At 39.4% G+C, this 22,917-nt stretch overlaps 1 protein-coding gene and 1 non-coding gene across 2 annotated transcripts in view; both read left to right on the forward strand.

The window, feature by feature from the left end:
- Window positions 1-12,045, forward strand: part of Osbp (oxysterol binding protein) — a 30,475-nt gene extending 18,430 nt beyond the window's left edge. The window contains exons 10-14 of the mRNA XM_027944378.3: window positions 5,609-5,712; window positions 7,621-7,716; window positions 8,553-8,734; window positions 9,436-9,656; window positions 9,734-12,045. Coding sequence (XP_027800179.1) covers window positions 5,609-5,712; window positions 7,621-7,716; window positions 8,553-8,734; window positions 9,436-9,656; window positions 9,734-9,876 — 746 coding nt within the window. The 3' untranslated portion in view covers window positions 9,877-12,045. The remainder of the gene's footprint in view (window positions 1-5,608; window positions 5,713-7,620; window positions 7,717-8,552; window positions 8,735-9,435; window positions 9,657-9,733) is intronic.
- Window positions 12,046-19,926: 7,881 nt separating this feature from the next.
- Trnaf-gaa (transfer RNA phenylalanine (anticodon GAA)) lies at window positions 19,927-19,999 on the forward strand. Its single transcript has one exon. It is a non-coding gene; the product is annotated as a tRNA-Phe (tRNA).
- Window positions 20,000-22,917: the final 2,918 nt, after the last annotated feature.

Genomic DNA, 22,917 nt, shown 5'->3' on the forward strand with positions numbered 1-22,917 from the left:
TTGGCTAGCCTCTCCCCTTTCTTCTCTCCTTCCACCCCCTCTCTTTCTCTACCTGATGAATTAGGTATCAGTTATGTAATCACTAAATTCCAAGTAAGGTGAAACTTTATTTTTAAAAAAAATCTTACTGAATGACAAGTTAATTTTGTGTCAAGATCCGAAAGTTCAGGTCAGGCCTGGTGGCACACAGTTGTAATCCCAGCTACTCAGGAGGCTGAGAAAGGAGGATCACAAGTTCTGGGCCAAACTTACTGAGACTTTGTCTTAAAATAAAATTTTTAAAGTGTTAGAGATGTACCTCAGTAGTAGAGTGCCCTGAGTTCAATCCCTAGTACCCCCATCCCTCATCCCTCCCCCAATCAAAAAAAAGAAAAGAAAAAGTCCTAGGAATAGGAATCCTAGTATATATACACTGTTAGAATGATATGCAAAATCTTTTCACCTATAGAGATCCATTACCTTTCCTTAACTTTGTGCTCTTATTTTCATACAGATAATAATTTTTATACATTTTAATCTTATCAGTGTAGTTTTATAATAGTTTTATGTTTCTTTATGCCTTTAAATCTCATAGGAGAAAGAAAAAAGCAGTTGCAAGTAAAAACTACCCTTATACTATCTTTTATATAGTTTAACTGTAGTTACCTTTACTGGTCTTTTATTTCTTTTTCTCAGTTGTAGATGGATACAATATCTTTATTTTATTTATTTATTTTTATGTGGTGCTGAGGATCAATCCAGTGTCTCACCCATGCAAAGAAAATGCTGTACCACTGAGCTACAACCCCAGCCCTGGTCTTTCATTTCTTAATGTAGATTTAAGTTAGTATCCTTTCATTTTAGTGTAAAGGACTTCTTGTAGTATTTCTTGTAAGACAGATCTGCTAGTTATGAACTCCTGCAGGTTTTGTTGATCTGGGAACTTCTTAAGTTCTCTTCTGTCTATGTAGGATAGTTTTACTAGACATAGAATTAATTCCTTTTCAGCTTTCAATATTTCATTCCACTGCCTTGTGGTCTCTGTAGTTTCTCCTCCCACCCCTACCACTCCTCAGTTTTTTTTCTTGCAGGGTAATACACATTAAATAAAATTTGGTATCTTAACCATTTTAACTGTACAGTTCGGTGTCATTAAATATATTCTTAATGTTGTCTATCCATCACTACCATCCAACTCCAGGACTCTTTATTTTGTAAAACTAAGACTGTATACCCATTAAATAGTAAGACTGTATACCCATTAGACAGTAACTACCCATTCTTCCTCCCCCTAGACCCTGGAAAACACTATTATATTTTCCATTTCTATGATTTTGACCATTCTCATATAAATGGAATTATATAGTATTTGTCTTTTTGTGACTTATTTATTCGCATAATATCTTCAGGGTACAACTGTAATATAGCAAATGGCAGAATTTCTTTCCTTTTTAAAGCTTAATATTCAATTGTACATATAGATCACATTTTTTTAATACTTGAATCTGTTGGGGAACACTTACTTGGGTTTTGGCTATTATAAATAATGCTGCTGGGCTGGGGATGTGGCTCAAGTGGTAGCGCGCTCGCCTAGCATGTGTGCGGCACTGGGTTCGATTCTCAGAACCACGTAAAAATAAAATAAGATATTGTGTCCACCTAAAACTAAAAAATAAAAAATATTTTTAAAAAAAGAATTATAAATAAATAATGCTGCTATGAACATAGGTACATAAATATCACTTTGAGATCCTGCTTTCAATCTTTGGATTACATTCTTAAAAGTAGAATTGCTGGATCAAATGTCAATTCTATTTTTATAGTTACAATACCATTTTAAATTCCCATCAATAGTGTACACTCATGCCAATTACTCCATAACCTTGCCACCAGTTATTTATTTCATATTAGTCATCCTAATGGGTGTAAGGTGGTATCTCACTGTGGTTTAGTTTTTTCTTTTTCTTCACTCTATAGATTTCAGGTTGTTTTTATTCTTGTTAGCCTGGCAAATATGTAAATGCTTTTGATACAAATTTAAAAGAGAAACACTAAGTAATAAAACAGTATCTCCAGCATGCCTATATATTGCATATGTTCATAGTAAAAGATATATAGAAATATTAAACTTTATGTAAACTGCAGTTCATTTTTTTTTTAATTTTAATTGGTATATATGACATCATAATGTATTTTGATTCATTGTACACAATTGCAGCACAACTTTTCATTTCTCTGGTTGTATTGTGGTTTGGTTTAATAGAGATGTTGAGTACCTTTTCATGTGCTGACTAACCATTTGTGTGTTTTGGAGAAATGTCTATTTAAGTCTTTTGCCCATTTTTAAAAAAAATTGTTTTCTTTGCCCATTTTTTAATTGAGTTGTTAATTTTTTTGGGGGGGGTTTAGAAGTTCTCTCTATTCTGAATACAAATTCTGTATCAGAAGTATGATTTGTAAATATTTTTTTGCATACTGTGGCTTCTCTTTAGTTGATATCCTCTGATGCACAACATTTTTTATTTATATTTTTTAGTTGTAGTTGTACAAAATACCTTTATTTCACTTATTTATTTTTATGTGGTGCTGAGGATTGAACCCAGGGTCTTGCACGTGCGAGGCGAGTGCTCTACCGCTGAGCCACAACCCCAGCCCCGGCACACATTGTTTGAAAAAATTTAGCAAGTTCATTTTTGTCTGTGTGTTTTATTGTTGCTTGTGTCTTTAGTGTCATTCAAGAAATTATTGCCTATCCAATGCCATGAAGCTTTTGCCCTCTGTTTTATTCTGAGTTTTATAGTTTGAGGTCTTACATGTAGGCTTTTGATCCATTTCAAGTATGTGTGTGTGTGCATGTGTGTATAAAATATATATTTATCTATATATTTAAAGTATTTATTTATTATTAAGAAAAAGTTCAACTTCATTCTTTAGCACATTGGATATCTAGATTTTTCCCAGGACTATTTGTTAAAAAGATTATTCTTTCCCCCTTTCAATGATATTGATATCCTAGTCAAAAATTATTTGAGTGAATACACAAAGGTTTATTTCTGGGCTTTCTTTAATTCTGTTCCACAGGTTTATTTGTCTCTCTTTATGCCAGTACTACACAGTTTTGATTATGGTAGCTTTGCAATAAGTTCAAAGACAGGAAATATGAGTTTTCCAGCTTTTTTCTTTTTTTTTTTTTTCCTCTTTGTTAAGATTAGTTTAGCTATTCAGGATCCCTTGAGATTCCATTTGAAGTTTAGGATATGTTTTTAGAGCCAGGCATGGTGGTGCATTCCTGTCCCAGTGACTCAGGATACTGTTCTAGACCAGCCATGGCAATTTAGAAAGATCCTGTCTCAAAATAAAAAATAAAAATGTTTGGGGTTGTAACCAGTAGTAAAGTGCCACTGAATTCAATCCCCAGGATGGGGACACACACACACACACACACACACACACATATATATTATATATTATATATATAAATGTATATATATTATATATTTTTATAGGGATTGTATTGAATCTGTAGATTACATTGAATAGTGTTGACATCTTAACAATATTAAGTCTTCCAAGCTATGATTATGGAATGTGCTTCCATTTGTTTGTCGTCTTTAATTTTTTTGAGCAATGTTTTGTAGTTTTTACTTCATTGATTAATTCCTAAGTATTTTATTTTTTGATGCTATTATAATTGAGTCCATAAGAGTCTTTGATATTATTCATTGTTAGTATATAGAAATGCAATTGATGGGCCAGGGTTGTGGCTCTGTGGTAAGAGTGCTCACCTAGCATGTGTGAGGCCCTGGGTTTGTTCCTCAGCACCACATAAATATAAATAAATAAAGTTATTGTGTCCATCTATAACATATATATATATATATATATATATATATATATATATATATATAAACAAAAAATAAATACAATTGATTTGCATGTGTTTACTGTGTAACCTTTTTCTTTGCTAAATTATTTACTATTTCAAACAGTTATTTTGTGTGCGTTTGTGGAATCTTAGTAACTATTTCTATATATGAGATCATATCATTTGTTAAAGGAGATAATTTACCTCTTCCTCTCCACTTTGCCTTTTATTTCTTTTTCCTATGTAAGTGCTTTGGCTAGAACAACTGGTATGTTGAGTAGAAGTGGTGAAAGCAGATGTCTTTGCTTTGTTCCTAATCAAAGGAAAATCTTTCAGTGTTTTTCCATTGGATATGCTATTTTTCCTGGGGGTTTCGTATTTGGCTTTTGTTATATTGAGGTACTTTTGTTTCATTCCTAGTTTTTTGAATGTTTTTAATCATAGAAAGTGTTGGAAGTTTGTCAAATGCTTTTTCTGCATCAATTGAGATTACCATCTAGATTCTTTTCCTTTCATTCTGTTAATGTGATGCTATTATATTGACTGATTTTCATGTGTTGAGCCATCCTTGCGTTCCAGGAATAAATTCCCCTTGGTCATGGCATGTAATCATTTTAATATGCTGCTAAATTTGGTTTCCTAGTATTTTGTTGAGGATTTTGCATCATTTTTCATAAGGGACATTGTTTTTCTTTTCTTGTGATATCTTTGTCTGACTTTGGTATCAGGATAATAGGGGCATCATAGAGTGAGGGAATGATCTAGAGATTTTGGATATATATAAGTAGAGCCAATATGGTGGAGGCTAAATGAGATAATGTATGAGGAGAGTATAGCACAGAGTGGCTATGCTGTCAGCAGGGTTGCTGCTGTTTCATTCTCATGATGCTGTTGTCATCCTCACTGGCCAACTACCAAGGCTACTTGAATCTTTTGTACAAAAAAAGGGCTTGCCTAAACCACAATTAACATGTTGTTTTCATTAGTGGTTACAGGGGGAGGTCAGGAAGTTGGGTTGATAACAGATGACTTAAGACCCCAACTCCCTAATCACTTGGTTGATCTTCCTGGCCTGGCTTGCCCTCATCAGAGTTATCTCATTAGCATTAGCTGTGTGGGGGCCAGCATGAATCACCTCATTAGCATAAACTATCATGTTTACATAAACTATCATGTTCACTCCCATCCTTTAAGAAGTTACAGGGGTTGAAAGATTCCTTCCCAGGAATAATGAGTAGTAGAGCCAGGACTGAATTCAGTTCTAATTCCAAAGTCCTGCTGTATCTACTCCTCCACTTTTAATATTCAGGCCCTTAGATAAATGGTTCATTTAAGGTCCACAGCCAGACTTGAATCAGAGCCTGGCCCCCAATACTGACAACCAATGCAATTTTCCCATAGTAAAATCCTCTTTTTTTTTTTTTTTCTTTCTTTTTTTTTTTTTTTGGTCACATTATGGCGTATTTGACTTGTTCCTGTAAATTTTGCAGTTGGTACTGCAAAATGTAGCTCCCTAGCTAAGATGTATTTGTTGTCAGTGTTTGTCATCACTTACATTTTATCATATATTTAAAAATCAAGTGAAAAAGTTCATTTCAATCAATGCTTCCAACATTTAAGAAGGTTACAAGTCCTTTTTTGATTAATTGTTCTCTTTTTAAAGTAAACCATATCAATAGAAAGACGTCCATCTATTATTATTTCTAGTCTACATGGTGTTGTTTTTCTAATATTTGGCTTAATTTATGTACTTCTTTCCTGTAGGTACCATCCACTGTATTTTCCATGCAACTGGGCATCACTACACTTGGAAAAAAGTTACTACAACAGTGCACAACATTATTGTGGGCAAGCTGTGGATAGATCAGGTGAGCAAAGGTACCCAGAATACTTCTGAAGTATAGAACAACACTTATTTAGGTTTATCTCTGCAGTGTTTAGTTATTGTTGTTTCTTTTTCTCTCCTGGTACTGGGGATTGAATCAAGGGGTGCTTAACCTCTGCACCACATCCCCAGCCCTTTTTGTTTTTTATTTTGAGATAGGGATTCGGTAAGTTGTTTAGGGCCTTGCTAAGTTGCTGAGACTAGCCTCAAACATTGAATCCTCCTGCCTTAGCCTTCAAGCGACTGAGATTACATGTGTTTTAATACTCATTAATGATGACTAGAACTATGTTGGGGACTATGAAGGATACAAGAAAATAATAAACATAATAAACACTTTTAGTCCTTCCTTTATTTATGAAATATTTATTGCCAAGCAGTATGCTAGGTACTGGGGTTACAAAGTCAGATGAGATGATCCTCTAGGAGTTACTGCATCACTGAAGATATGTGACAAAGTATAGATTGAAAAATATGCAACAGAATAACACAAGTACAAGTCGGATTCTGGGGTACATGCCTGCAATCCCAGCTACTCAGGAGGCTAAGGCGGGAGGATTGTAAGTTTGAGGCTGACCTTGGCAAATTAGTGAGGAGCAGTCTCAAAATAAGATATAAAAGGGTGAAGGGGATGTACTCGGGTAGAATGCTTCTCGGCACTGTAAAAACAAAACAAAACAAAACACTAGTACAAGAGGCGTACTAAGATAATATTTAATTAATTGTTAGTTTGTTCTTAGAACAGTGGTTGTAGTAAATCAGAAAAGAAGAAATACTATCTTCTGAGCAGTCAAGAAGGGCTTCACTTTCTGAGTGTGGTAGTGCACACCTGTAAACCCAGTTACTTGGGAGTCTGAAGCAGGAAGATTACAAGTTCAAAGCCATCCTCAGCAACTTAGTGAGGCTCTAAGTGACTTAGCAACACCTGTCTAAAAATAAAAAGTAATAAAATAGGCTGGGGATGTGGCTCAATGTTTAAATGCCCTTAGTTCAATCCCTAGTAGCAAAAAAAAAAAAAACAGGGTGCAGGGGCTTCATTGTACATATAAGAATTAAGATGACTCTTTCTAAAAGATAGAAAGAAGGGAAAAATTAAATAAAGTGTAGAAAAGCCTGCCATATATATAACCTTAAAACTAAGTAGAAAAAAAAAAAAAGTAGAGCGCTTGCTTTTTTTTTTTTTTTTTTTTTTAGAGAGAGAGAGGAGAGAGAATTTTTAATATTTATTTTTTAGTTTTTGGCAGACACAACATCTTTGTTTGTATGTGGTGCTGAGGATCGAACCTGGCCCCTGCCAGGCGAGCGCGCTACTGCTTGAGCCACATCCCCAGCCCCTAGAGCTCTTTGATTTAAGCTGAAAAGCTTGCAAAGTGAAGGAAGTGAAGGAAGAATTGGTTTGGAAAGATAAATTTTATGTGAATTTCAGTGTGTGTGCAGAAGGTCAAATTATGATACCTAACATGTAACACACAAAACAAAACAAATCGTCACTTGGTCTTGATCCCAATCTGGAATTACCAAGGCTACAAAGGGATTCCATAACATCACCAAGTTTGGCTTAGAACTGAATTTTAAGCAAAGAAGTGTTAGAATTTAAGACTGAAGAATAGAGAGATCTGGAGTTGTGGCTTAATGGTAGAGTGCTTGCCTGGCAGACATGAGGCCCTGGGTTTGATCCCTGGCACTGCAAAAATAATTAGCTGATGAACTAATTATGGGTAGGGATATAGCTCAGTGGTGGAGAACTCGTCTAGCATGTCTGAGGCCCTGGGTTTAATCTTAACCCAGTACCACAAAAGAAAGAATAAAGAATTATGAGATAAGGGGTTTGGCAGATATTCAAGTTATCCAGTCGTTATTTAACTAATTCATGATTCTTTTCATTTTACAGTCTGGTGAAATTGACATTATAAATCACAAGACGGGAGACAAGTGTAATCTTAAATTTGTTCCTTATAGCTACTTCTCTCGGGATGTAGCAAGAAAGGTAAGGGAAAGTGGAATTCAATTTTTTTTTTACTTAGAGAGCCTATTCCTGTGGAGCTGGTGTGGTGTCTGTGTGTGTGTGTGTGTGTGTGTGTGTGTGTGTGTGTGTTAAAAATGGTGATTCAAAAAAAGTAGAGGGCTGGGGCTATAGCTCAGTGGCCAAGCACTTGCCTAGCTAATGTGTGAGGCACTGGGTTCAAACCTTAGCACCAAATAAAAATAAATAAAATAAAGGCATACTGTCCATCTACAACTACAAAAATAAATGAATGAATGAATGAATAAATAAATAACTAGAGATAAAGGATAAAGCAGGAAAAGGGACTATGTTTCATTGATGAACCAATTTCTTCTCAGACCGGTGAGGAAGTAAAAGTCAAGATCAAAGAGAGACTCAGAATGGAAACACAAAGGAGGGACTAATAAAAGAATTATAGGAAGAGAGTGTGGACAGTTTGACCCTTGAGAGTTTTAGGGGGAATTTTGTGTTAACACCATGGAGAGATTGTGCTGTGAGTTTTTGTGAGAGAATGAACAGTAGCTGGGGATTTATTTGTGATTGTCTCTATTTTCTCCAAAATATAATTCTGACCACTAGTCAGATACTTTTTCTACTTATGATTGCATCAGAAATCCCTCTATAAAGTGATAATGAAACCCTAAGCCATGGCTCAGTTATTTCAAAAATAATATAACAAAGTAATCTGGATGACTCCATCATGTTTGTTATACCAGGACTTAACCAGTATTTCCCTCTGACTTTGGTTTCTGGATTAGTCAGTTAAGCTATCTCACAGTGAATACTCTATTCCAAAGCCCTGCTCTCCACCCTTGCAGGTGACAGGGGAAGTGACAGATCCATCGGGAAAAGTTCATTTTGCCCTTGTGGGGACTTGGGATGAGAAAATGGATTGTTTCAAAATACAGCCGGCTGTTGGGGAAAATGGGGGTGATGCTCGCCAGAGAGTCCATGAAGCAGAGGAAAGCAGGGTCATGCTGTGGAAAAGGAATCCTTTACCGTGAGTATTAGTGTGCAAGCTGCCCAAGTACCACTTTAGCCTTGACTGTGAAGCAGTACTGAAGGTATTTCTGCCTGCCTTCACTATGTGATTTGAGTTACAGCATGCCTTGTCCCAAGAAAGTTCTAACTAACCAAATCACATCTGTGAAAAAATGTTTGGCCTTCCCAAAGAGCCATTGGAATGCAATTCACAAGGATATTTTCTACAATTTAGAGCAGACTATGTAGGAGCAGCTAGAGGAGAAAGGTGCTTACTACCTATTAACAATTTAGCCTAAAATGCAGGAGCAATATAAAAATCCCTAAGACAGTGCACAGGACTTTGGAACAAGGTGGAGGCCATTTGTCTCCTATCACCATCTAATCCATTCAGTCTATAGTAACAGCCAAGATTATCCCAGAAAGAGGTTAAAAGGGAAACAAAGGAATGGAAATGAGGACTTTCATTAAGTAGAATATTTCATTCTTCCTAACAAATGTAGATCATTTTAACTGAGAGCAGTGTAATCCCAGATGACTATTGAATTGAGTGATGCTGGGGGTGGGGGGTGAGGACAGGAATGATCCAGTTTGGCTCTCTTCATTAGGGGTTCCTGACATGGTGCTAGATTTTTTCCATTTGTGGATCAGCCTTTCTGCTCCTTCACTAAGTTCTGGGCTCTGGCGTTACCCTTCCTTTCTCTCATTCTTTACCCTTAGGAAGAATGCAGAAAATATGTACTACTTTTCAGAGCTGGCTCTGACTCTCAATGCCTGGGAAGGTGGCACTGCACCCACAGACAGCCGGTTACGGCCTGACCAGAGACTGATGGAAAATGGGCGCTGGGATGAAGCCAATGCTGAAAAGCAGCGCCTGGAGGAAAAACAAAGACTTTCCCGAAAAAAGAGAGAAGCAGAAGCTATGAAAGCCACAGAAGATGGTAATGAACTTGCCTTCTACTTACATTTCTTGATGCATAGAGAGTGTCAGCTCAATTTGTGCTTTTCTTTCTTTTAGGCACGCCATATGATCCTTATAAGGCACTGTGGTTTGAGCGGAAGAAGGACCCTGTGACCAAGGAGTTAACCCATATTTATAGGGGTGAATATTGGGAGTGCAAAGAAAAGCAGGACTGGAACTCATGCCCAGACATTTTTTGAAGCACCAGTAACACAAAGGAAGCGGATCAAATAGAGAAGAGGACAGAGGATGTGCAGGAAAGCTGGCAGTTGTGACTCTTACCAAGTGCTTTCCTCAAGTTTGTCTGTCTTAACCAATCATTTTTTCCAAATCAATCACCAGAAGCAGACACCAGTGGTGGTGATTGGCTGGTTGCCTTAGCTGATTGATGCTGAAATCGATGTACTAGATACCTTGTAAGGGAGAGGTTTAGTGGCTGAAAGTTAGTGTTATTCCACTTCTACAAAGTCAAGTATTCTTGGCTCTTCTTCCTCCCTCTGCCCCATTTAAGGTGATGTCATTCACCCTCCCCATGTAGTATCCTGCTCAGCCAAGATCTGCGTAAAATTGTGATTCATGAGCATTTTGGTGCTGTTCAGGCAAGAACTGATTTTAAAGTTCCTTTAAAAAGAAACACATATAAGACTTAACCAGCAGAGACATCGAGAGTGATTGCAGTGGAGCTTAGGTCTAACATTGTGAAAGGTGTTCATACAGCGTTGGTTTAATGGGGCATCGTGCATAGATAACTGAGGTATTAAAACACCTGCAAGAGTGATTGTTCTGTAGGGCTGGAATATTCAGTTACATTCTTGGAAGTTTCTATCTTCACTCACGTGAAACACCTGTCTGCTGTTCTCCATCTTCTTTGGCAGCAACTGGAGGCCATGTGGTGGTTGTTAAAAGAGTCGCATTATCCTCACAAAGGGGTTTTACGGACTTCCTCAGGCAGAGAACTTCTGAGAACACAGGCAGGATGGAAAAAGACTGCTAGCCACTTCTACCTTCCCGGTTCCTCCTCGCCCCCATCCTTCATGCCTTTCTAGCTTCTCTCTCCTGGCATAATACCAATTTGGGCCTGTGCCCCAGTCTGGAGCAAAACATTGCCTGTCCCCTTCTGATAAACTTCAGAATTTGAGAGAAGTTAATCTGGAACAAAAGTTTTCACCATCTCTCAAGCCCCATGGACTGGAGCCACCTCTGGAATAATGTGTTAAATATCTGTATATTATATATATGTAGAGAAAAATCTAATTTTTTGTTTGACTTTCCTCCTTCCCATTAAGAATCTTGGTTTTTAATATCACTTGTCTCCCTGGGACTCTCTTGGACATGAGCTGGTGTGTATTAGCACTCCTTTACTTCCATCTTCTAGAGGCAGATTTGAAACCTGAGCAGGAAGGATCACGTCTAGCAGTTACAGAACAGGGACTCTGTCCATGGTTTGTATCTTGGCGTGCCCACTGCAGTCTGAACTCTGCTCTCCTAATTACCCGACTCTTGAAAATGAAATCCTAATCTCTTTCCTGCCTCTTTTCTGTCTTTTGTTAGGAAGAGTATGGGTAGAAAATCAGGAGGGTAATTTCCTATTTACTCCTGCCTCTGTCCAGCACGTAGGCTAAATCCCAAAAGAACTTTCTTCCTAGGGATGTGGGCTAAAAGCACTGTCAAAATGGGGTGGATCAGAGAACTGAGCCTGTTGGGACCTGGCTTCCTTCTTATTGTATGTTCTATATTTGTTTCAGTTGTCTTGTTCAGAAATCTCCCCTGGGGAACCCACCCTTGGTTGAGGATCACAAATTGAGGTGCCTTCCTTGTATGCTTTTTGTTAGTGTTTTTTGTTTTTGTTCCTTAACTGCTGAGCCTCAGCCAGTGTGGGTCCTGGGGGGAAATATCATTCCAGAGGAAGCCATCCCTCCGGGAAATTGGATTTTATGGGTAAATTAATTAGTACTTTAATCCTTCCCCACCATCCCTCCTTGCTGTGATAGACATGAGAGAGGAGTGACTGACCGCTGGAGGAGTGTCCTCCTTTCTAAGAATGCTTTTCCCAGCACAAGCCAGAGGTTATGCCGGGGTTTCTTCCAAGGAGGCCCATGGAAGCAGGAACTTCATCTGGGGCTTTGGATAGAGTGTGAATTCCCCAGCTAAATTGAACTTCCTGCTTTATCCCCCTTTTCCTCCTTTACCATCTGCACTACATTTCTGAATTGATCCCTAGATTTCTGCTAATGGAAGCAGCTTAGAGTCCTTCAGGTGGAATAAAGTCACATGAAAATGAAACAAAACTATATATATTTTCAGTTTTTTTGCCTTATTGCTTTTTTTCCAAAAAAAAGTACTAAATTAAATAATTTTTTTAAAAGCCATATTGTTTGTCTGATTTGCTTCTGCTCCTATGAGTCAGGAATTGGAGGTGGACAGTGGGAGAACTGGTTGATGGTGATTTGTCCTGCTTGGGAACCTGGGAACCCTGGAGCCCTGGAGCCCTGGTCTTCGTTTAAAAACAAAAAAACATTTCAACTATTAAGCACCACTTTGGAGGGTCCATGGGCAGAAAAGCAGTTTTAATAGCCCTCCAATGTGATATATTTAGGAGCGTCCTGACTTGGTGAAGGGATTCATTGCTAGTGTTTTTTATTCTGGACCTACTTTGCCTCAAAAAATAAAAAATTTCCTGATGAATTTAATTTCTCTTCCCCAGTTAGATTCTCAGATTCTTAGCCATTTCATATAGGGATTCAAATTCTGCTTTGTGAGTTTTGATTTGAAGACCTCAGAAAAGTGATGACATTCACATTCTCTCTAAAGTTCATGTTCAGATGGGGAGATGGGCAAAGTAACCTAGGGGCCTAGAGAACTACCTTGAAAGGAGACCTCATGCTCACTGAGCATCTGCCTATATGGGGACCTGAATATTCCCAGGATTACAGTTTTTGTCTTTTTTGGGGGGGGAGGGGGCAGGGATTGAACCCAGAGGCACTTAACCACTGAACTATATCCCCAGCCCTTTCTATATTTTATTTTGAGGCAGGGTCTTGCCAAGTTGCTTAGGTCCTCGCTTGCTGAATTGCTGAGGCTGGTTTTGAACTCATGATACTCCTGCTTCAGCCTTCCAAACTGTTGGGATTATAGGCATACACCGCTATGCCTGGCCACAAATAGTTTTAAGATGTAGAAAGGCACTAATTTAAGCAAATTTCTTCAAGCCATATAGCTGATTGGTTAGTTGCAGTGTTAAAATTCAAAGGAGGGTGTGCTTAGTGCAGGTTTGTGACCTGTACAACCCTGTGCTCTTGAGAGAAACTGGATTGGAAGGCTGTTGAGAGCCACAGCCGAAGGGGCCCCAGCAAACTTCCAGCTGCCAGCTGATGATTGGCTCACAGCGGCCCCAGCAAACTTCTAGCTGCCAACTGATTGGCTCTACTGCAGTGATGCTCATTGGGCTGTTTCCCCGCCCTTTCAGACCATGGAGCTGCTCATTGGGGGACTTTTTTTGGCTCTGCCCATGCAACCCAGCCAATGGGCCTCAAGAGCAGGAGTGGGGGGAGGTGGAGAGGCTTGTGGGAAGCCGGTAGTGGCAGTTGGGCTCTGAGGGAATTCCTGAAGAGCTGTGTGGTTTGGTGTGTGTGTTCTAAAAATAAAGTTCGTTTCTTTTGACAAGTGGCTCCTGAATTGTACCCAGCCAGACTGTGGCAGAAGGCAGCTCAAATTAAGAGCTTTCTTCCCAGATTATAGACATCACATCATGATGAAATGCACATGTCTCTTTTCAGAAACTTATTAATGAAGATAGTACGGTTTCTTTTAAGACTCCATCTGAAGAAAAGAGCATCCTTGGAATTTAGCCTTCAGGACCCTGGGTTTTTCAATGCTCTCCTGTCCACAAAATTAGCTATGTTGTTAGGGAATATTTTTTCTTGCCTGGTTCTTGGAAAGGCTACCTGCCTTCTCAATTTGCCTAACTTTTATTGCAGGATTGGATGTTAAATTTCAGTAAAGGTTTCTCATAAGCTAAAAACCACTGCAGTAGATGCTTAACCTTGTGAGAACTACATCCTGCAAACTTGAATATCACTGTGAGATACAATTTTCCACACGAGGCAAACAAAATATTTAATGATCCCTCCTTGAGAACTTAAATGTGATTATGTGTTGTGATGTGAACCCTGGGGTCTTCCTTTCTTGGTTACGATTCAAAATTATGAGTCATGAAAATTATAAATTATTACACTGATCAGGTACTTGTGAAACCCTACAAAAAATGTTAAATCTGTATATTTCAAGGATATGCTCTACATTCAGCAACATAATTTAGAAACAACCTACATACAGTACAGTCCTAAAAGGTGTAGAAAACTCTTTGGACTGTGTTTGCTATAGATTATATATTTTGTGAAATTCTTAAGATTGTTATCAAAATATAGAACTTGCTTCTAAAAGCTTAAAAATTTTATAAAGCTTTTGCCCCATACTCTACCCTAACCAGTGGGAAGAATTCCAAGTTTTACACAGTTTTCCCTTACAAAGCTCATAAATTGAACTGTAGTTAAATTCTCAGGCTTTCTTCCTGTATTAGGGTTCTCTAGAGGAACAGAATGAACAGGAAGTATAATCATAAAAAGGGGCTTAGTAGGTTGGCTTACACGACCAGGAACTGGGTAATCCACAATGGCTGTCTGCAGGCTGGAGAGCTGGGAGAACCAGTAGCTGCACAGTCCAAGAGGCTGAAGCCCAAGAAAAAGAGGGATCAACCATGCTACCACTGGTCTGAGACCTAAGCCTTCTGGAGAATCACTATCAGAGTCCGCTTTGGAAGAGTGAAGAAGTGAGAATTCCATATCCTCAGACCACCACAGCAGTATTCAAGAACCCATTCAAGAAGAATCTAGCTTGCATCTGCTGCTGCTGCTTTGTTCTGATTTTTATTCCATCCAAGCCATCATCCTATTGGTCAGTGCTGCCCATGTTTAGGGAGAGTCTCCATTTCAGTTGGCTATCCCACATGCCAATCATATTTAGACACACCCCATTGGCACACCGATAATCCTCTTAATCATTGTAATCTCTTAATCCAATCAAGTTGGCAATTCAAGTTGACTTTTACACCTCCCAATTGTCTTTGCAAGTACCCTTTCTTTGCTTGGTATTGATACTTCAGGGGAAGAAAGCAGGATAACCAGATGTGTTATCTTTATTTTTTTATTGATTTTTTAAAATAAATGATAGAGAAATGCATTACAATTCTTATTACACATATACAGTACAATTTTTCATATCTCTGGTTGTATGTAAAGTATGTTGACACCAATTCGTGTCTTCATACATGTATTTTGGATATGTCTATCACATTCCACCATCCTTGCTAACCCTCTGCCCCCTCCTTTTCCCTCCCACCCCTCTGCCCTATCTAGAATTCATCTATTCCTCCCATCTCCCCCTCCCCCCCATTATGAGTCGGCCTCTTTATATTAGAGAAAACATTCCGTATTTGGTTTTTTGGGATTGGCTAACTTCACTTAACATTATCTTCTCCAACACCATGCATTTACCTGCAAATGCCATGATTTTATTCTCTTTTATTGCTGAGTAAAATTCCATTGTGTATATATGCCACACTTTTTTTTATCCATTCATCCACTGAAGGGCATCTAGGTTGGCTCCACAGTTTAGCTATTGTGAATTGTGCTGCTGTAAACATTGATGTGGCTGTGTTCCTGTAGTATGCTGTTTTTAAGTCTTTGAGGTATAGACCAAGGAGAGGGATAGCTGGGTCAAATGGTGGTTCCATTCCCAGTTTTCCAAGGAATCTCCATACTGCTTTCCATATTGGCTGCACCAATTTGCAGTCCCACCAGCAATGTATGAATGTATCTTTTCCCCCACCTTCTCGCCAATATTTATTGTTGTTTGTCTTCATAATAGCAGCCATTCTGACTGGAGTGAGATGACATCTTAGAGTAGTTTTGATTTGCAAAAGAAACTAAAGAGCTAAGAATCTACAAATAACTTTACAGAGGTTGACCAGGTGATTTTTGAAGTCACCCAGTTGGTCCTGGGATCTGACTAGAATTTTTTTCATTCACTCATTCATTCCACATTTACTCCAGCCTGTTCTATAACATAGACTGGGGATATAAATGGCAAGAAAAAACTTAGGTAACCTAACAGGCAGTTGCAATCTGTTTTTGGTAAGTGGTATAAAAAGTCCTACAGAGGGGCAACTAGCCTGGAGGGAGGGGAGGGACTGACCAGAGCTTTTTTTTTTTTTTTTTTTTTTTTAATCTTTGTTTTTTAATTTATTTTATGTGTTGCTGAGCATCGAACTCAATGCCTCACTCCTGCGAGGCAAGTGCTCAACCACTAAGCTACAACCCTAGCCCAAAGGGTCAGAGCTTTTGAAAATAGAAAATGTGAGCTAAGGGTTGTGGGTTAAACGGGCTTGGGGAAAGACAAGGTGGAAAATCTTGCATGACTAAAACTGAAGAGTAAGGTCACAAAAAGCATCACGACAGCCAGAACAGCTATAATTTAGAGTCAAGAAGATATGATACCAAAGAAGGTGAGGACAGCTGTTGAAGAACTTACATAACCTAAGTTTTTGGTTTTAACCAGAGAGACAGTGAAGGGTTTTTCCTCTTATCCTTTTCCTGCAGTGCTAGGAATTAAACCCAGGGCCCATCTCACATGCTAGACAGGTTCCCTACCACCTAAGCTATACTCCAGCCCAGTAAGGGAGAATTTTTAAGCAGGATGTTGGGTTCCAGTGTAGAAAATGAGTTATAGGTAGGAAAAACAATTTAGAGGTGGAGAGGATAGGAAGAGAAAAAGAAGTAGATTCCAGAAATAGTGAGATGGAATAAATAACACTTGGGTGTGATTATGAATGGAAAGTAGAAGAAGGAGAAGGGAATTTGTAATTTTCTAACTTAGGAAACTTAGATGGAAGTTGATAGTAAGATAAATAAGTTGAAGGGGTGCCAGCAAAATAACCGGGGGATGACGAATAACTTGCGTAGATTGATACAGCAAGAGTGGGAGCCGTTTATTGTAGGACAACAGAGGTATTTATACATTCCACACAGCTTATCTTAATTAGCATAAACCAGATACATCAGTCAACCAATAAGAAATCTCCACACTTAATGGCTCGCTGGTGTTACTTCACAAACCACTCCCTCTGGCAATATGCCAGGCGCCATCCAGACTTGTTTACAAACTCTAACAAAGGGGGAATGTAGGTTCATTTTCGGATATGCTTTGTTGGAGGTGCCTGTATAGATGTCAAATAATAACAAAAAATATTGGATATTACAAGTGGTAGCTATATTTGTGAGCACTGAGAGACTGGGAGAAAGTGCAGATTAAAAGTCACTTGCCCAAGTTAAAATGTAAATATAATACCTGGACCTCATTTGCAAAGATTGTGAGTAAATTAGGGCTAGGGTTGCCGCAGTCTGGCTGGGCACAAAATCACGAGCCACCACACACCTTGTAGATTCAAACAGCAACTCTTTATTCTCAAACTGTCACCGGCACTCTACACGGACGTTCTGGGGAAAATTCACACTCTCCACCAGGCTCTGAATCCCAAATACTCTCTGAATCCCCCGAGAACTCAATGGGAACTCAAGGCGCCTGAGGCAGCAGGATAAGCCCTATTCCCAGCAGGAATCACCTTAAACCTGGAACCGCCCTAAACCCCCATCCGCCCTAAACCCTGATCCACCCTAAACCCGAATCCGCCCTGGTCCTTGAGCAAGGTCACCTTTCATGCAAAGTCACTGCAAATGACCTGGGTCCACAATGGAGAGTCCTTCCTCTAAGCAACATGGGGTAGGCTGACAAGGAAATTGCCATGTGTCGTACCTACTTAGCTATGGCTCTCAGCATAGGGTTAGTATAATTATACACGTATGCTAATTGAACTATGTGGTTATTAACACAACTATATCTATAATATGAACACAAAGGAACCGACTTGCCCAAAATCATAGACAAGTAAGTGATCAGATTAGGTTTTAAATGTACTATTTGGGCCAGGTGTGGTGGTGCACATCTGTAATCCCAGTGGTTTGGGAGGCTGAGGCAGGAGGATTGCAAATTCAAACCCAGCCTCAGAAATTTAGAAGGGCCTAAGCAATTTAGTAAGACCCTGTCTCAAAAAATAAAAAGGGCTGAGGATGTGGCTCAGTGGTTAAGGGTCCCTGAAATCAACCCCTGGTACAAAAAATAAAAATAAATAAAAAAAAGTACACTTGGGAAACCAAGCCTAGGGCATCTATACTGCTATATTAGTTTTCTATTACTGCATACCTAATTAAGATGAACTTAGTGACTGTGTATTAGCTCATGATTCTGAGGGTGAGAAGTCCCACGTGATACGGACTGGGTTCTCAGAGTATCACAAGGCTGAAATCAGTGTCAACCAGGTTGAGTTCTCATCTGCAGGCACTGGGGGAAAATGTATTTCCAAGCTCACTCTTGGCAGACTTCAGTTTCTTGCAGAGGTAGAACTGAGGGCGAGTTTTCTTTCTGGCTGTCAGCTGGCATTTGCTCTCAGCAACCAGAGCCTGCCCATATGCCTCGCCTTGCAGTCTCCATCTTCAAACCAGCACGGCAGCATTGAATTCCCCCTTGCATTTTCAATCTTTGAGTCCCTCTGTGACCATCTGGGGGAAAAATAAATCTGCTTTTAAAGGCTCATGTGATTAGTTCAGGTGCACCTAGATAATCACATATTTTAGAGTTCAGCCTTGGTATAAAATCTAACATAATCACAGGGGTGAAATCCATATTAACAGTCCCAAGGATTAACCAGGGCACTTGATTGGCTGGGAGGGTGTCTCGGGGAGACATTTTAGGATTTTTTTTTCCTAGTAGAATTATGAGTGAAAGCAAAAAGGTAACATTTAAGCTAAACAAATGATAGACTCCTAGAGTCTGAAAAAACTTTGATGCTATCTAGTTTAGGCTCCATACTTCTCACCTCAGAAACATTCTCTCCTTACTGTCTTGAGAAGGGCAATCTGGAATCAACCTCCACTTTAAGTCTTTTTTTTTATATATATATATATATAAATTCTAAACTAAGGTCAGTTTCATTTCAAGCTATAATAAGCCTGTGTTCTTTCCCCAGTTATGAAACAAGTGAATATGAAGCACTGAATTAACAGTCTTATGGAGTTTATTTAAAACACATTTTAAGTGAATGAATGCAAGAGATGCAAACTTTTGAAACAGGAGGTGGAGGTGGAACAGAATCAGCATATGAGGGATATTATTAAACCACAGCTTGTTTCATAGAGCTTGAAAGAGGTTTGGTCCAATTCTATTTCTCAACAATATGTATTTAAAACTTTTAAAAAAAGAAAAGTCAAGACGGGATTACAAAAATGGAAGTGTATTTTTAATACTAAGCTTAGCAAACCAATCCTTTTAACAAATACAGTGACTATATATAACAGTAGAAATCTACTTGTGAAGCCTTTACACATGGCCTTCCTGTGGCGCGTGTATGTTGCCCTGAGGATCAATCAAATCCAGTGCCTTGCAAATGCTAGGCCTTCTTGTACTCTTCTAAACATTTCTGAAGTCCAAATTGATGATATCTGTAAAAAAAAAAAAAAAAAAAAAAAAAAAAATTAAAATATATCTTTTGTCCTTGCAAGATCTGCCTTCACACAGAACAAATATGTAACACCCCCCCCCCCCCAAGGCAGTATTTTAAATAATTATATCTGGGAGAAAATAATGAAACCTAGGGGGGAAAGTCTGATTGAATAGTTTGTGTTATATCCATATAATCCAATGTTTTGCATGGATTAAACAGCATGAAATAGGCCCCTATACTGCCATGAAAAAAAGTTCATGATCCCGACCCACCACGCCCCTTTCACTCTGTGCCCTAAGTACTGGCAACTGAACCCAAGCGGAGTTTTACCACTGAGCTACACCCCCAGATCCTTAACCAACATCTCTCAAATTTTGAGACAGGGTCGCGAGGTTCATCGTGAATTATTTTAAAATTAGAAAACAAATTGCAGAGCCATTAGAGAAAATTAAAAAAAAAAACTTGAGAAAAATAGTTTTTATTTCTAGCTTGTGAACAAGGTCCTTTCATTATCATCTCCAACATTTGTAACACGCCCATTCCTAACCAAACTTGCAAAATGACCACTTTCGTTACCAGGAAAGAAGCATTATTTCATAATAATTACAGAAAGAAAAAAAAAGTCCAACCAAAGGCAGCCGAAATAGCTCAGTTGGGAGAGCGTTAGACTGAAGATCTAAAGGTCCCTGGTTCGATCCCGGGTTTCGGCAGTTTTGCAATTGTCATATTGTCACCACTAGCTAGTTTCTCAGCCATTGACCTGTATTAATCCCACCCCCTTTAAAGGGATCGAAATTCGCACTTGCGCTTGAAAAGACTCACCTACTTGTTCCCCTTAAACTCTTGTAAAAGGCTCCTGGTCAAGTTACCAAGTCAGTGTCCCCTGATTTGACTACGCAGTCCCCACCGCAGACCGCAGCTCACTTCGAAGTACTCCAGCCCTCGTCCTTTCTTGTTTTCCATGACCGTCCTGCATCTGCAGCCTCCTGAGCCTTTCTCAAAGGGCAGCGGCTCTGGCTGGGCAGCGGTTCCGCGGCCAGATGTGGGCGGCTGGGTCCCGGGACCTGCAGGACTCCGCGAACCGCTGCGGCTCGCGCACCTTGTTGGCCAAAGAAATCTTGGAGAGCGTCAGGCGCCCAGACTTTGTTCAGCTAGTGTAACAAGGACCCCAAGCCAGCTCTTGGATGGGGCATCGGAAGACCCTTCTGGTTTAACCAGACAAAAATCTAGGACGCCCACTCAAATCCGAATTGCAGAGAAACAACACATACCCTTTAGTGTAAGCGTTGTCTCAAATATTGCATGGGACATAACGAAGTGCATATTCCTTGTTTCTGTAAAATTCGGATTTCAGTGGGCACCCTGTATTTTTACTTGGTGAATCACAAGCCACTAGTGTACATCATATCCTCTGGCCTCTCTGCCCTCTATGTAGCACCCATCTTAAGACCCAGCAAAAATTCTCAGACACTCTACTTAGGAGGAACTGAATTTCAAAGCAGACCTGTGCTATTTCTGGTCCTCCATATTTCAAAGTTTACAAGTGCATTTGCACCCATCAACCAGTGGCAGAAATCACCAAGAAAGACCCCAGGAACAAGCCACTTCACCTGACCCCAGGTCTCCAGAGTTGTTCACATTCCTTTAGGATTGGGTTAAAGGACAAAAGAATCTAGAGGCTCAGGACTGAATCCTAAAAACAAAAGCAACAAAACCCCTCAAAACCCCAAACCAAAAATCCTTGTTAGGGAACCACTCCACTCAAGTGAAAGCAATTGAACAAACACACACTTTTTTTTTTTTTTTAAATATATGACAGCAGAATGCATTACAATTCTTATTACACATATAGAGCACCATTTTTCATATCTTTGGTTGTATACAAAGTATATTCAAACCAATTCGTGTCTTTATACATGTACTTTGGATAATAATGATCATTACATTCCACTATCATTTCTAACCCCATACCCCCTCCCTTCCCCTTCAACCCCTCTGCCCTATCTAGAATTCATCTATTCCTCCCATGCTCCCTCTCCCTATCCCTCTATGAGTCAGCCTCCTTATATCAGAGAAAACATTTGGCATTTGTTTTATTGGGATTGGCTAACTTCGCTTAGCATTATCTTCTCCAGCGCCATCCATTTACCTGCAAAGGCCATGATTTTGTTCTCTTTTATTGCTGAGTAATATTCCATTGTGTACATATGCCATATTTTTAAATCCATTCATCTATTGAAGGGCATCTAGGTTGGCTCCACAGTTTAACTATTGAAACACACACTTTTTTTTTTTAAAGGTAGGAGTCAGGCTGAACCTTGTGGAGAGAGGGTCAAGGTCTAGTTCTCACATTCTAAGAACTCACTGGCAAAAGGCAAAATGGAGACAAACACTCTGCAGGCCTATTTACGTACAGCTTTCCCTTTCTGTTAATCTGCCAAGATGTCAGCTAGGCTTCCTCTTCCAAATGGCTGGGTTTTTCAAGTAAGAGACCCTTGAAAATCCAACAATGACCAAAAGGAAGGAAACAAAAACAGTGGTCTAATAAATTGGGCAGTTCAAACTTTGCATGATGCCTGTTAGAGTGCGTGATGGGTCTGTTTCTCAATTATGTAGTCGAATGGGAGAAATAAAGAATGTCTATGCACTTCTGCCTTTGTCAATGCTTTATTCGCTCAAATCACTCAATGTTTTATTTATTTATTTATTTATTTTTGGTGGTGGTACTATGGATTAAACCCAGAATTTTGTGCATTTGAGGCAATCACGCTACCAACCGAGCTGTATCTCCAGCCTGCTCTATAGGTTCTTAATCAAGAAAATGACAATCCTGGATGCTAGGCACTGCAATAGACATAATTAATTCACAGCAAACAATTCTAGATTAATTCTAAGCACTGCAAACACACTTAATCATGACAGGCTCATGACAGACATTCCCTCTGCATGCAAAGTTCTACTGCCAGATCAAAAGTCTCAAGCCTTAGGCTTTAAGTCCAGCAGATGCACATTCACTCAGACCATAGTGATCAGATCAGGAACCAAGGCAGGCTTCTCCTGGGTCGTAGGGAGAAGTTGCGGATCTCACCAGGGTCAAGATGTGGTTGTAGAGTTTGAGAGAGGTGAGGAAAATGCAGAGGATCAGGCAAAGGATGAGAAGAGTTGGGATGTCAGTCCAGGTCCTCATCAGGCTCTCCAGCGTGAGAGTGAGTGCTCTCCGGCATTAGTGTCGGCTGGCTGAATGTCTGTTCATTTGCTCCATTATTTATACCAAATTTTGGGGCTTTTGACACTGCTTTCAATCTCTATCAGCGGCCATCGGGTCTCTCAGTTATGTCATTTATCTGATGTTAAAACATCTGGTCTGGTGGTCCCCAAACTGATTTTCTCGCTGTTCCCCCTCGGGGCGAGGACAACATGCCAGAGACTTCACTGAGTTTGTCAGGGTGGGGAGAAGTGATTTGTTTGTGCCTGAGGGCCATACTGGAGGGCTCCATAGGCCTGCCTCGTGAGATTGCAGGTTTCAAACTGGAGCTTTAAAATGGAGTTGCTTAGGCTCACGCCTAAGGCCATCCTGGTTAGGCCAGGATGTCCAATTGTTTGGTCTAGGACCAGTCTAGATGTTATT

Source organism: Marmota flaviventris, chromosome 9 (genome assembly GCF_047511675.1).
Source record: "Marmota flaviventris isolate mMarFla1 chromosome 9, mMarFla1.hap1, whole genome shotgun sequence".
In the NCBI taxonomy this organism is placed as follows: domain Eukaryota; kingdom Metazoa; phylum Chordata; class Mammalia; order Rodentia; family Sciuridae; genus Marmota; species Marmota flaviventris.